This window comes from Cygnus olor, chromosome 2 (genome assembly GCF_009769625.2).
Source record: "Cygnus olor isolate bCygOlo1 chromosome 2, bCygOlo1.pri.v2, whole genome shotgun sequence".
Lineage (NCBI taxonomy): Eukaryota > Metazoa > Chordata > Aves > Anseriformes > Anatidae > Cygnus > Cygnus olor.
Window position 1 is genome coordinate 84,034,530 of NC_049170.1, and position 15,975 is coordinate 84,050,504.

Below are 15,975 nucleotides of genomic sequence, written 5' to 3' on the forward strand. Positions count from 1 at the left end.
ATAGACTTTTCAGCAAAACTGAAATCAATTATTGTATATCCCCATGCTGAGACCTGTAGAATGTCGGCAGCAGTATGAATTTTTATGTCTGTTTCTCTTTGTGATCATGTTGCTGACTCCAGCTGTGAAATATTTTCCTAAGAATTTTAGGAGGTTGTTCAGTTCTCAAATGGTGAATGCTAACTGGAAAGGGAAAATTCTTACAGATTAAGTAGGTGGTTTCAATACCAGTGATGTGGGAACATACTTCAAGCCAGCATGTGTTTTATCTGTCCTAATTAATCACTTAGTTGCAATGATATATTGGTAGAGAAGGGGGTTGGGAGCAGTTAACTGACAGAGTACTTTGTCTTCATGGGTTGAGTCTGGTCTTTAAATCTTCACACAACCAGCATTGGTGCTTACTCAAGTTAAAAAAAAAAAAATATATATAAAAATGTGATGTACAATTGGACATCTTTCTCTTGGCTTTTTTTTTTTTTTTTTCCAAAGCTCTCTGGGCTAAATGCTGAAGCTTTTCTCTCATGCACTTCTTTTGAGTTACCGTGCTAAAATCATTGGGCATGTTTTAGGAGTTTTTGTTTGATTTTAAGGAGGAAGGCTGAATAGTAATTCAAAGTACATGAAATTCAAATTATTGTAGAAAGAAGCAAACAATCTTAGAAAGAGAAAGGAGTTTCTGCTTTTTGGAAAGCCCCTGTGATGGGCTAGCTAGAATAGGAAGAGTGCTGACTTGATCCCTCATATCCCTGGCCCCTTGTTGAGCTTAAGCCTTTACAAAGGTCTTTAAGATATCATGTCTCCTTTAACTAATTTGTTTTCCCATCTAGTAATTTCAACACAGCAGATACATGCTTTAGGATGTTGTGATAATTACTTAAGCAATCAGAAGAAATTTTCTTCTGAGGTATTTGACAGGGTCTGGAAGATTTTCTTATCTTCCCCTTGATTCACGGACTCGAGATTATCAACCTGTTTTTAAGAACACTTACCCAGGCACAAATTGTATCAAACTGTCAGCAAAGATAGGACAAAATGAGCCCTCGGTAAAAGAAATCTAAAGTTTCACTGGCTCAGTGTGCAGGAGAAGGGAAGGCATGTCTTTACGTGCTTCCTGTTTCCCTACCACACAGCTGAAGGATTTAGTTTCATTACACATATGATGCAACAATGAGTATTTGAACTACAATACTGAAAAGTTTATTGCAGTATTAGTAGATAATGTATTCTGCTGCCTATAGCGAGTGCTGTCTCAGTCTTCCATCATCTCTGTAGTTTGACATTACCAAAGGAGAGCAAGAGGGTGATCTTTCTGCTGATGTTGATTCCTTGCACGTGTAAATTCTCAAGCAGTGCCACTTTCTATCTCCTCCAGTTGGGATTTTATTCTGAAAACTTACTGAAAACATCCTGGTTAGTCTAATAGTTGTATGTATGTAATAATTAGACTAAGCAAAGTCTCAAATGTTTGAATTGGCTTAACAATGTATAATAGTGGAAATGATTATTTTGTGTATTTTTTTCTATATCTGAACCAAACAAGACTTTTGATGTATATAGAATTATATATAGGTAATAATCTGCAAGAACTGCCAGAGCTATTGTATTCTATGTTGTTCTGGCTCCTAATTTATACCTACTGAATTCTTTCCTTGTCAGGATGCCTCAGTGAATGCCATGAAAGTGGGTTGTTTTCATGTTCATAGATACAGTTCCAAACTTGTTGCTTTTTTTGTTTACCCTAGTTGTTGAAAGCTAGCGCGTCAGAGCTTTTCACAATGGTAAGCTTACACATAACATCTGTTGTTCATTCACGCAGAGAGAAATAGAGGTTTCGTATTGCAATCATGCAATTATTGTGTTGAAGAACATTGGAGTATTTTATATATTTGTTTTTTAATTAAAATCAGCTAGCAACAGGATCGGCATTAGTCTTTGCTTCTGAAATCTTGATGTGAGTCACTGAAATTATAAACACTAAATTGAAGTATAGCCATAAACATACACTTTTTAGGTAAAATAAAAACATTCAAATGTTTTCATTTTATGGTAAATCCCCATAATTTTGAAACAATAGCAAAAAAAAAAAAAAAGAACAAACTTTAATAGGAATAATAGAAATGCATATTATTAAATGGTAGTCACACTGCAATCTCTGTATACAGTAAATTCCTGTTAGAGGAAAGGAAGCAAAAAATATTTCTAGATGCATAACTACACATTGGATTCTCGTAAGTGATTGGTTCTTATCCAAGGCTACTTCAGTGTCATTTATGGTTCTCCAGATTACCTCTTTGAGCCAAATTTGATTGCTGTGCAGTAAGACAGCATGACTTACACTTTTATAATGAATACTCATACTGATTAATGATTCACCATACAGGAAAACTCACTGGGGAGTACATATTCCTTACTGCAATACCTTTTAATTAAGGAAACATATTTGGATTTTCTTATTCCACTGATTTGATGCAGTTGCCAGTGTAGTGGATAATTTGGCTTTTACCATAGATTTCCCGACACTGGAGCTTTTTTTAAATGTATCTGTACTTTCTACCCACAGAAAGGTGATGTAACAGTAGACCATGGAAACAACATTAAGAAAGTGACATTTAAAGGAATGTCAGTCTAATATTTTAAAATATATCTTCTTCTTTAAACAAGATTCACTTCTTTAAACATAGTTTACAAAACAACAAGAACCTATTAAAACAATTCAGTTTAAGTTGGAAAAGGAATTAAGAGATCAGTTTACGAATGATTATGCTGCTTTTTCAATTCTAGTTTTTTTTCAGTATTCTACATGGATGTGCTGATTGAAGCATGGTATTTCTGTTGTGGAGGAGGAGAATAAGATCACTGAAAGGTAGATGCAGCTACACTATCTGACAAAGAGTGACAGCATGTCAGCAGTGAACTATGTCACCTAAATGCTTTTACGAGCAATGTCTTCATGGTTACACCCAATGAGTTCCCTACTTAGCAAATCCATGTCCAGTATGATTAAAATTTGTATAAAAGTGCATGTACAAGACTAAGCTTTCAAATGAAACCATAGCATCTGACATCGACATTTCCATGAGCATTAATAAATAGAATAAATATTTTTTTGTTTTACCTAAGGATTTATTTATAGTATAAAATATACCTCTATGTACCTGTGCCTGAGTTCAGCCTGAACAGGCTTTTGCAATTTGACCTCGGAGTGAGCAAAGTTGGGTGTATAACCTCTGAGGTGTGAAATCCTTCTAAGAGGAAGGGTGTCCACCATCTACCATCCATTGTCATCCCAAGGGTCACAGAAGGAATCTGGTCTTGCAATCTTTCATCTTTCAGTTCTAAATGTTATGTTACTATTGCTACTGGGCATTTCTGAAGCCTAGTCATAAAAAAAAAAAAAAAAAAAAGTTGTTTCCATTTTGTTCCACATTGCTAAAAATTTCCATGATGCATCCGTAAGAAAGGACTTAGATACATAAGCCATCCCCTCATTTATTTTTTAATGGAATTTCATGTGACCAAGAAAGGGCTACTACCAGCCCAAGAACTGTGTCCCAGAAGAATCTTAAAAACTCACTGGAAAAAGCTGTTACAAATGTTTAAAAGAAATACAAGAGAAATAATTAAAAATAATTTTGAAATTTATATTGAGTGCCTAGTTTGAATAAATATTTAAAAGTTACTGAAACCTCTGTTTTCGAGCATATGTAGAAGGTAGATTTTAGAAAGATTTTTAACTCTGCTGGCTGATTTTATTCCATTTTGAAAAAGTAATTTAGAAAAAAAAAAAGTTGAAATCAGATGCTATCCTGAAGGAGGTGGATTCCTTGGCAGCTAGTTACAGGTTATGGAAATGTAGTGGGTAGATACGGAAGAGTGAAGTGTTGCTGAAGTTACTGTGATGGGGGAGTTAAACTAACCAATATATCTATGTAAGATGGGGAGTTTCTCTGATTCGGTTATGCACTGAGCAGTATTTTTCTATCTGTATTCCAGACAATATAGTGGAATTCAATTACGTACCTTGGCGCTGTTTTTTGATGGTTATCTGTTTTACCGTAGTTGTTATTGTTTACTTCTATTTCTTATTTTGCTCAGTCCATTTTTAATTTTTTTTATACCCTCCATCACTGTACTTAATAGTGATTAAACAATAAATATTAACCTGCTGACATTTTATACAGCTGTCGTTAGGTCATGAGATGGTCACAATGGTAGCTGTTGATTGTAGGCTATATTCTTGTAGATTGTTTCCATGAGTCCAGGAAACCATGCTGTCACAAGATCAATAAATAAATAAGAAATAACCACAGAATCTCAGAATGTTTAAGGCTGGAAGGGACCTCTGAGGGTCACCTGGTCCAACCCCACTGCTCAGGCAGGGACACCTAGAGGAGGTTGCCCATCACCATGTCCAGGTGGCTTTTGAAGATCTCTGAGGAGAGAGACTCTATAGCCTCTCTGGACAACTTTTTCCAGTGCTCCATCACCCACACTGTAACAATGTGCTTCTTGGTGTTCAGATGGCACCTCTTGTGTTCCAGTTTGTGCCCACGGCCTCTTGTCCTGTTACTGGGCACCACTGAAGAGTCTGGCTCCGTCCTTTTCTGCACCCTCCCTTCAGGTGTTTATGTTAAGCCCTCCTAAGCCTCCTCTTCTCCAGGCTGAACAGTCCCAACTCTCTCTGCCTCTCCTCAAAGAAGAGGTGCTCCAGTCCCTTGACTATCTTGGTAGCATTCATTGGACTCTTTCCAGTATGTCTAGGTCTCTCTTGTACTGGGAGCCCAGAGCTGGACACATACTCAAGGTGCAGCCTCACCATTGCTGAGAGGAAGGATCATGTCTCTTGAGCTGCTGGGGATACTTTGCCTGATGCAGCCAGGAATACTGTTAGCTAATGTAGCAGCAAGGACACATTGCAGACTCATGTTCAACTTGGTGTCCACCAGGACTCCTAGGTGGTCTTCTGCACAACTTCTTTCTAGCTAGGTGGCCCTCACCAAGTACCTGGGGTTGTTCCTTCCTGGGTGCAGAACTTTGCGTTTCTTGTGGAATTTAATCAATTTTATTGTCTAATTTTCTTGTTCAAGTCAAAAAGAGTATGTGGGGTGTGGTGGGTTGATCTTTGGTGGCAGCCAGGCCACCACCCAGTCACTGTCTCACTCCCCTTCCTCAACAGGAAAGTAGATGGAAAAGCCAGTGTTGTCACCTCCATGGTGGAGAGCTCTTACCAATTACTGTCCTAAGCAAAAGACTCAAAAAGACTTGACTTGGGGAAAATTAATTTAATGTATTGTCAAATAAAAACAGAGTAGGATGGTGAGAAAGACAAAAGTCAGAATACGCTTCCCCCGGCCTTGATCAGGTGGGGCTGTTGGAGCTGGCCGGAACAGGCTGGGTCCGGCATGGGGCAGCTCCGGCCTCCCCTCACATAGCGGCCCTGCAGCCCCCTGCTGCTGCCTAGGTACCTGAAGCCCAATAGTGGGGATAAGATGTTTTTGTTTGGATGTATAGCTTTTCTTTTTTCTTTCCCTCCATGAAAACTGAGGTGAAGTTTTCAGATAATCTTAGAAAGACAATTCTCAGTGTGTTTATGTGTGTGTGCGTGTGTGTGTGTTCAAACTCCAAGCAGAATTTCAGCAGTGATATTAGGTACAGGAATACATGAATTATTTATGTATGACTTCCAGTATGTTCCCAACAGGCTAGTAGTATTTTTCCTGTTCATCTATCTATGATCATCCAAGATTTAAATTTAATTCTCTCAGGAGCATATATATGCTCTGACTTACAGAATCTCATTTGTTTTTCTGTGACACTGGTATGAAATAGTGCTGCTGTTGTGGAAGTTAAATACAACGGATTTATTTTACATTGTGGTTATTCAGCTATGTTGTACTCTGTTAGGCTTCTTAATTTTTATTTTTCTTCTACTTGCTCTATTTTTCCATTTGTTTTTAGTGCTAAATGCCCTTGTATGTCGGTCATCATCAAACCTAATTTGTGAGGGAAGATGAAAATAATTGGGGTGGGTTTTCTAAGAAAAGGGCCCAGAGCAGAAGGAAGGGTACGGTAGTCATCCTATATGCTAGTGATTTTTGAAGAGGACTGATGAAATAATTCAATTTCTGTGTCCATTGTACATAGGAAACATGGAACTTAAATTGTACTAGGAAAAGCTCATATTAAGCAGTAAAGCAAGCTTTCTGCCAGAAAGGTGGGTGGAAACCTGAGACGGACTGAGGAGGCCATGGGAGGCTTCAGCAAGGGATGTTGTGAAGGACTGATTATGTGTCTTAAATATTCCAGATTACTTGGGCAGAAAAAAAAATAATCTACAGTGTTGAGGAGGTTTGGCAGTGGGCTAGGGAACTTGGAGGTCCTTTTCAGCTGTATCCTCTGTAGTTCTTCAGTACTATGAATTTTAAGTCCCATTAAGACCCAAGAATGTCCAATTTCTTATGCTGAGGACCAAGCTGAATTAAAACGTGTACCTAAACTGATCAGGTGGACTAGTGCAAATGCATGCCTTTGCTCCATTAAGTGTTGAGCAATGCTATTGCTGCTGATCTATGTATGATTTTTTTGAACATAACTACCTTTAGTACAGTAGCTTCTCAGTTATTTTTGAAAACACATTCTGTTTTCTTTCTACACGGTGTTTCTCATATAAATTTGTGTAATACAAAAATGCTGAAACACATAATATTAAAACCTCAGCTGGATAAAGTCACGCTGAAGATTCCATGTCATTATCTAATTAAATGCAATTTGTTGCAATCTTTCCATCTCAAATACCTGTAGTAATAAACTGAACTAATGACATAATGAAATTAAAAATTATATTTTGTCCAAAAGAAGTGTTTTAATGGGTGCACAACACATTACTTTTAACATCAGGCACATTGCTTGTGATTTCTCTGTTTCTAGCTAAACAGGACATGCCTTTTTCTTTTAATCATTTTTCAAGCTCCAAATAAAAACAAACAAACAAAATGAAACAAAAACAGAAATCCTGGAAATGCAGTGGCTGTATATTAGCTACTGTTCAGTCCAGATGTTGAGCCTATTTGATTGTTGCAATAAACTGTACATACAGTTTATTGCAACAGTTGGTTATGTTACCAGATTTTTTCCCACTCAAATTGATTTTTGCAAAATTTCAAAAACTGCTTTAGCGACATAGTGTTCTTCGGTGGAAACAAAGGGTTTACAAAAAAAAGAAAAAAATCTGCCTGAAAATTAAAATTAAAAAAAAAAAAAAGTTGAATATGGTTCCAAAAAAAAAGTTCAGGATAGAAACACACACAGTACCACACTGATGTAATCATTCTGAACACGGAGAAATGGCTGTTGTCTTATCAATAGTGTCTTTTAAGGTCACCGAGAGGCTTCCCCATTGATCCTTGCTGTCTCTCACACATAGACTTTAAATATTTTGGAGTGCTTGTGCTAGGCAAGTATTTTGTGTTGCAAAATTTTGGTTTTCCAGCAACTCATGCAGGCTCATTTTCCCCCACATTCCTGAAAACCTAACAGCAGTAGAAAACCACCAATCCTTGGTTGGCCTCATTTGGCATTGCTCTTGGAGAGTGTCACAGGCCAAAACCAGGCCTGAGTCCAGGAATTTTTCCTAATTAGGTATATTGCCAATTAACATAAACTTCAAATTATTGTTTCTGGTATTGAGAAACAGAGAAGACAAATGGTTAAATGAAAATGTGGAGAAGACACCTCTCTTCTCCCCACCCTGGTGTCCCTTCCCAGTACTACCTGTTAGACTCGGTCCCTTAGGTGAGGTGATGGGTGAGCTCTTCCTACAGTCCCTCCCTTGAGCATGCATACATGCATGTGCACACGTTCGTACGCTCTCTCCCTCCCCAAAAACCCTACTTATGTATCTGGAGCAATGACGTTACCAAAGCTAAAAAATCAGTATTTACCACTTTAGTTGATTTGCTTACAAAAAGAGTCATATGGAAATATGTAGCTGCTTTAATTAAAAATAATGTTTTCTGATTTATAATCTTGTGCTTCAATATGTAAACCATAATCTAGCCTGAGATTTTGCTCAAGAAAAAAAAAAAATATATTTTATAGAAATATGGGCTTTGAACAGCAGGGTGGAGCAAAGGCAGGAGTTTTGCCACTGATGTGAATGATGATTGATGTGCACATATTACCCCGCTGATGACATCCCTGGGAATTTCCCCACTGCTTTTTAGGAAGGCCATCCAGCTGACAGCCTGTGGGCCAGTTTTGTTCCACAAAATAATTTTGTCCATCTCCCACATGGGTCTGATCTTGTCCTAAATTGCTTGTGCGTAAAGATGCATGCTACTTCTCTGCTCACTTAGTTCTGGGAAGTGGCATGACTTTGCTACTGAGGTATGCATGTAGTGGTATTTAACTAGAGGTACTACTCTGTAGCTTAGCCTTCAGAAAGATGTATCTTCCACAGTCACCACAGTCACTCTTTTTTTTTTTTTTTTTTAAAAAAAAAGAATCATTTTTCTTGTAACAGGTCTCAAAAATGGCTTAAGAACTGGTGTGCTGTTTTTGTGTTTTTTTTTTTCAAAAATACTTTGATAAAATATTGTCAAAAACACCTTTTAGACTAGAATGAAGACATAGTCACCTTTTAGACTAGAATGAAGACATAGTCACCTTAGGCCTCAAGTACAATACCTATGAAATAGTCACTCAATTTAGGAAGTTCTAGGAACACTAGAAGTTCTATATTTCTCTTGTATCTTTTGCTGGTTTACTGTTTGCAAAGCACTTCATGATTCATTACTTTCATGATACAGTAATTTTGTGTTGGATACTGCCACTGGAATACTATACAAAAATCACAGATATAAATGATCTGAATACTCTCCAAATGTATTGTCATGAATATTTAAGAGTAAGGCTGGGAGATATTTTAATATTTTGTTTTGAAACCACTTTTTTAATGTATTCATAGTTTAAAATAAGTTATAAATTAATTATGTCTGTATTATACAACAGATGCATGTATGTTCTACATTTTTCCTTAAATTAGTATTATTTCTGACATGTATATATATTATTATTATATATATATTGGCTTTCTTGTAACAAAATCATTCTTTTGTTTTTCCATAAATTGCAGAAGCTATGCCTATGCCAGATCAGCCCTCGTCTTCTGATAAGACAAGTTCCCTTAGTCCTGTGTTGAACACATCCAACGGCGATGGCTCGGAAACTGAGACGACCTCTGCCATTCTAGCTTCAGTTAAAGAACAGGTATGCAAGTGCTGCATCTGCATTCTATAAGAGAATAATGTGATTTAATGGTTTTACCAAGGTTGCATAGGTGGTATACGAATAATTTCATTAGCAAATGCAAATTGTAAAGAATGTGAAATATTTCTTCATGTCAGTATGCTTCCATGTACTGTCCTATGATAGTTGCAATATAATTGAACTGTTCATTTTGTTCTGCACATTTACTTATTGTGAATGGTGCTTTCGAAAGATGTCTGCTTTTCTTGTTGGCAGTCTGCATGTGGAGTTCCAGCGTGTAGGCATGGTGTATAAGAACTACCAACAAACAAGTAGCTTTGAATAAGTGTTATTCCAGACTTTTTAGGTAAAAACTTAAAGAATATGAAGATTATTAAATTTAACATATGCTTGTTAATGTTTTTATTGTATGCACAACTTGAAATGAGATGAGGGCAAAACTGGGTATAGACAGAGGCTTTTGGCCTTAGAAGGTTGAAACCAAAACTAGTAGAAATCTTTGAATGAGAGACCTTTTGTGTGACACTCTGCATGATTCTAGAAAGATGGATTTGGACATTTTTATGTCAATTTTGGTGGGCTGATTGCCTCAGATTTTGCTTAATGCCTCTTTGTACATGAGGAGATGGTTGGTATTCTAGTTCGTGAAAACACCTGATCCGCACTACCACCTCATTTGCCTCAGCAGAAGCAGATATCCTCAAGAGGCATATGATGGTTGCTTTTAGTCAACTTTCTCTTGCTAAATTGTTCCTCGTGTTATGAAGTAGTGAACTTACCTGCTGAAGACATTCACTGCTACTTGAGTGAAATTAATACATGAATTCAGTTTGATATCTAACACTGTTCCAGTCATTGGCCTTTTACAAAAAAAATGTGACCTTGCTCTTATTTTTTTCTGTTTGATACATATCAAATATCTCTTTCAGGTGTTAGAGGTTATTTATATTTTGTTCATGTTTTTTTGTTTGTTTGTTTGTTTGTTTTGGGGGGGTCTTTTTTTTTTTTTTTTTTTCTTTTAAAGGCAATTGCAAGGAAGAATGGTAGTAAAGTGGATTTTTGTCTTAGGATTTATGGCATGCTGTTGTGTCGGGTTTACCATGGTTTAAATGTTTTAATGTATGTTTTCTTCCAGGGCAGTAGTGTTACCTGTGCATGTGATTGTGTTTTAAAACCATTTAAGACCAGTGTTTCAGCCTGTGGTGTACTATGTTATTACCAAGAAAAGTATCTGCCTTGGCTATTGACTTTCTGATGTTGAAAGAATGTACATGGAAGTTACATGGGTAGAAGATAGACTGTACCTGTCTGTTGAAATGTGAAACGCGGAATGGAATAGTGAGAAGTATTTTTCTGTTGGTGAGTTTTGTGATGGTGCTGCTAGATTATGCCTAGTCATATTTTGCAACTGAACAACCAATAGACAAACAAAACAATAAATCAGTGAGTACTAGAGGGAATTGTCACTGAATCCATTGTCCAAAAAGGGTTTTAATTGAAAAAAAAAAATTAAAGTTATTTCTGATTCCTGTGAACCACAGCGAAAAGGAGCCTGCAGGAAAGGAATTCTGCACTCCCTTACCACTAAGAACAGCCTAGACAGCTAACCTAAGGTACTGCTGACTAACAAGATAATCATTGTGGTACAGAGTATACCAATTTGACAGGTGTTCTTTTAAGTGAACTTCCTTCTTGATAGGTGGTCTGTAGTCATATCCGTGTTGAAGCTGGAAGATTGTATATACTAAGCTCAAAAACGAGCCTGACTTTTTTCAGGGATGTTAATGCATTCCTCAGAGTATATGGTTACTTCAGCAAAGTCAGTTACATGCTTCTACGTTCAGCCACAGTACTGGGAAGCCATGTTACTCCAATATTATCTTTCTATGTTGTAGTAAAGGTTTAGAAAGAGCAAACTGTTTGTTTGTTTGTTTTCCGTAATATAGTGTATGTTTTGACAGGCTTCCATTAGTTAGTGTTTCATTGGAGGAATCCTAGGCCATCATTCCCATGCTGCAGGCAAATGAAATGCATTGTGTTAATTCAACATTAGCAGAGTAGATGAAGTCTCTGTCTGTTCAGATGGCTACCCCTTGCTTTTTAGAAGAATGAATGAATGACTTGACTGCCTGGTATGTGATTTTGCTTTGTTTGTGACTGTAGCCAAAAATAAACTTCAAGTTTTAGAAATACAAACAGGCATTTTTTCAAAAGTGTTGCTAGTAAAGAAAAAGAATATTGAGTTCAGAATTTTTATCTTTGGATGAATCAAATATAGACCATTTTCTTCTTTGTCTGTGCTGATTCTTAACTTTAAAAAGTGACATTACTTCTTAAAATTATCTTGAAACTCTTGTGGCACTTTCATATGTTATTTCTCATGAAACATCTAGGTATTTTTGAGTGACTGCAACAGAGTAAACTGTGGGATTTTTGATATTGATGACTGTAATGGGTGCTTCTTTGAAGAAGGCAGGATATGTAAAAGAAGGCAAGAGAATATGTCATAGGTGCTATATTTGCTTTACTTAAATTTCCTATGTGAAACAAATACTTTATTTGGAAAATCTGAAGTTTTGCTGTGCTCCTTGCTTTGACATATAAAACACTTCTTTTGTGTTTTAACCCTGAACTAGCACACTGAATGACATTCAAGTTTCAGACTTTTAAGAAACAATTGAAAAGAAGCAACGGATAAACAGTATGAACCCAGGTTTTGTCCCATGTTTCAAACTTTTTAAAAGTCAACAAGCACTGCTGAAGGTGAGGTCAGAATAATACACCATATTTTTAAGAAATCACAAGATGCTAGGCAGTGAAATTTAGCTTAGGTGTTTTCAAGCTGTCCCCATAAATAAGAACTTCTGTGGGTTAAGAAAATCTGTGAAAGTTTTTTTTTTTTTTTTTTTTTTTTTTCCTGTCAGAATACTGTCTTTTAAGGAGAAAGCATAAAGCACTCTTAAAATCACTAGACAATTTCAGTTTTCCATGCTGGATAAATTGTGGTCAAATATCCGTATGAAGAAAGACTTATTCTTTATTATGATATAGCGGCAAACACATTTGGCAAAATGTTTCACAGGCTATAGAAAACATTATTAGGCCATTCCTTTTTCTGCATTGTCATCTGCTTTTATATCTGTATGAGAACAATTCTTCAACAAGATGAGATGTGATTTTATGATTTCTGAGAACATATAAGATATATGCAACTAGAAGAATTTATTTCTTCTGCAAAAAGCGTGGTATGTTTCTGGCTGGGAATTTTCATCTGTGCAAGAGACTTTTGACCCCACTTGGTGATAAAAGGTTTGTGGGAAGAGAGCTGTCCCTAATACTGTTTTGAATGTAGAAATAGCTGCTTCAGAACCTTTTGAGTAAATATGCAGTAAAGGTAATGCTTTTCCTGGAGGTCTGTGGTTGACAGTACTTCACTTCCTGGTGTACAGAAACAGTTCTCTTGGAAGCTGAGGAAGAGTCTAGTGACAGTGACCTAGTAGAGGCTTGTTATGGCAGATTTTTATTTTTTTTTGTGAACATGCTTGAAGAACATGAGATAAAATAATTTCCTAAGAGCAAGAGAGCTCTTGAAGAACTGACATCTATACTCAGTGCAGAAATAGTATCATATATTTGCATTGTTGGGTTTTTTTTTGTGACATATATAGTTTCTTTCACCATCTTAGTAGTAGCCTGTTCCAGAGAACAGCTCCTTTACCTTTCAGAAAACTTGTGTAAAGAGCAACTTGTGTAACATTTCATCTTTCTTTTGAATTGCTTTGAAATCTACCTATTTCAAATCAAAATATTTTTTTTCAGATGTTTGTTTTCCCTTCCCCTTCCAAAAAAAGCTTAGCCTCTTACATTGTTGGAATTTTTCTCACACCATTAAAATAAATGATTGATTAATATGTTATTTAAATCATATTGCTGATTTCAGAGAAAACAGATGTCTCTGGCTTTGCAATGGTTACTGATGGCTTTTTTATTAAAACAAGGATGAAAGAGTGATCTCTAGGGTTAAACCTCTCCCAGCTTTGTAAGACTTAGATTTTTTTTTTCTAACTTCTGATACTTTAAAATATTTACCAATATTATTGTTAGTAAACTACCTGTTTGTCAAGATATTCTGGCTGAAACTGGCCTAAAACCAAACAAAAGGCAATAATAACTTAGCCTTGTAATGCATGTCAGTATTAAATGAAAATAATACATACGACTTATGTTAACTTAGTTGGTATTAATACTTTTTGGAAACGGTTATATGTGTTATGCACGTTTTATATATGTAAGTAAAACTGCAGATAGAAAATGGCTCTAAAAGTTGAAAGATTTCCTTTCTTTTCTTGGTTCTGCCAGATTGTTTATGCCATGTCTTTATATCATCCAAGAAGTTTCAGAATAGAAATCATGAATTTAAGTGAATGGTTGAATTCAGGCTACTTTTTCTAAGGTTTTAAGGACAAAAGAGTGTTAGGAAATCATTTAGTCTGACCAGCAGGTCACTTCATTTCATACAGTCATCCAAGTGCTGAGCTGCAAATCAGATCACAGAATGACTTTTGCAGCTGTTTATCCTACTAAACTGAATGGGTATAATGTAATGCATATTGTATGTAATGCATATTAATATTGTAATGTAATGCATAATATTCACCAAAATAAAATCTCATTATAGGAACCAATAATTAGTGTAATAACCTGAAGTATTCTGTAACTTTTCTAAATAGGTTCATTTATGATATATTCATGTCTTTCTTGCCATCAAACATCAGACTCCGTCTTTGCCTTTACAATTTTTGGCAGCTCTGTTTCAGACCCAGACTAATTATATTCAATTTATATATTTCTTTCACCATCTCTCTCAGTAGCATGCCAATGTATTTACTTCTTTAGTTATAGAACTCACTTGTTTCCAATGGAGTTTTAAAAAATATTTCAGAGATATTCCTCTTCCTTTTTGCCATCTTTACTTTTCATTAATATATTAACTTTAGGTGTTAATACAGTATAACAGGAACTTGACTGTATGATATGTTTTGAATATCACAAGTATATATACAGCGGACACCGTTTATCTAAGGTGCTGGATGGACCAACTTACTATTGAAATTTGAGGCTGTGCAAGTACAGCTACCACTTCCTAGATACATTCTCAAATTGATGGCATGGCTTTTGAGATGCACGATTCCCACTACTGGAGTCAAGTGCAGAAGTATTGAAGAGTGGCATCACAGTGGCTGGCGAAGAAGAAAATCATTTAATATATTGTATGCTCTGCTCTGTAGGATTCTTGAGTTCTTGATTTAATTTGGTTCTGTTTTCATAGAGCACTGTGGAGCAGCCATGGGTGTATTCATGTTGTGCTTCTCAGAAAACGGCAGTGTTACAAGAGTAAAGACCTAAACAAGTAATTCCTTTTCAGAAGCCTGTATTCTGTAAGGCATCCCAAAGACACAGAAGCTGTACACAATGGAGTATAAAGAAACTAAAAATTACTTTACTGGAAAAAGGGATGGGGTGATAATCTAAAATACATATTTTACAGATTGTTGAAGATGAGCTAGGAGTGGAAAGGCTTCTGTGAAGATTTAGTGTAATGAAGGATATTGAGAGAATACAACGTCCCAGCAAGACCATCTTTGAGGAGAAGGAAGAAAATGCCAATTAGGAGAATAAAATTAGTTAAATATTATGCTATTTTAACTTAAAGTAGTGTTGAAAAATTAGTAATTCAAAGCCAAGAATTTCAGAGAAGCTGGGTAAAATACTGCTTAGTGACAGCTCAGTCTAATGCTAATTTAAAGCACTATTAAAGGGCATTGTAAAGGCAAAATATTCTTTGTTCTCATGCAGCCAGAATTTGAACACACTTTTTCTGATCTACAAGCACTTCTGCCTCAACTCATTTTTTGTCATTAGCAGAAGGATTTCAAACTGAGAATAAAGATACCCTAAGAAAGCAATATAATAATGAGCTCTGAATTGGAATTTTAATATATTACTTTTGTAGCAGTTTAACACTACTGATCTTTCTCTCTGATATCATTCTTTGGGGCTTTTTTCTTTTTTAATCTAAAATATTTTCACATCTAAGCTCAAGTATTTTAACCATGCTATTGGCATAGATTCTCAATCTTACCTTGAAGTCACTGTGAAGACCCAACTGAACTTGAAATGTTCAGGAGTGGCTGCTGAACTTGTGCTGAATGAAGCATGTAGATTTATGCAGCCATGAGGGGAATGCTGCTGGGGAGCTGAATGGTTTGAAAACAACTCTTCAAAAAGATTAGAAGGCAGCTTTGTGATAAGGAAGGTTGAGCTGTTTTGCCTTTTTTTTTTTTTTTTGAGGGGGGAATGGTGATTGGATTAGTTTGCCTATTTCTTCTCAAGAGCTGGGCTTTTTAGCAAGGCTGGTGTAAAAGTATACTTCAAACCATGGGTTAACTTATTTTTGCAGTGTTTAGAATGCTTCAGAAAGTCTAATGTAACATTTCTGTTTAAACATGCAAAATGTGCAGGGTAGCAGGAGATTTTGGTGTGCCTTCCTCAGCTCTGCCCCACTTTGTTCTCTGAAAGTTGTCAAAGTCATGCTTCTGTATATTTGATGTTCCTCTGATTTATCTGGTTTTGGTATTTTTCTCCTTCTATGCTTATTAAGCAAAATCAATCTACATCAGTTTTTATTTGCATGAAAAATAAGAG

The 15,975-nt window shown here is 36.1% G+C and overlaps 1 protein-coding gene across 7 annotated transcripts in view; it reads left to right on the forward strand.

Moving 5' to 3' along the window:
* CTNND2 (catenin delta 2) overlaps positions 1-15,975 on the forward strand; it is a 646,797-nt gene that overhangs the window by 113,480 nt on the left and 517,342 nt on the right. For all 7 annotated transcript variants that reach the window (XM_040548196.1, XM_040548193.1, XM_040548191.1 and 4 more), the window contains exon 2: positions 9,137-9,270. In XM_040548196.1, coding sequence (XP_040404130.1) covers positions 9,142-9,270 — 129 coding nt within the window. In that variant the 5' untranslated portion in view covers positions 9,137-9,141. The remainder of the gene's footprint in view (positions 1-9,136; positions 9,271-15,975) is intronic.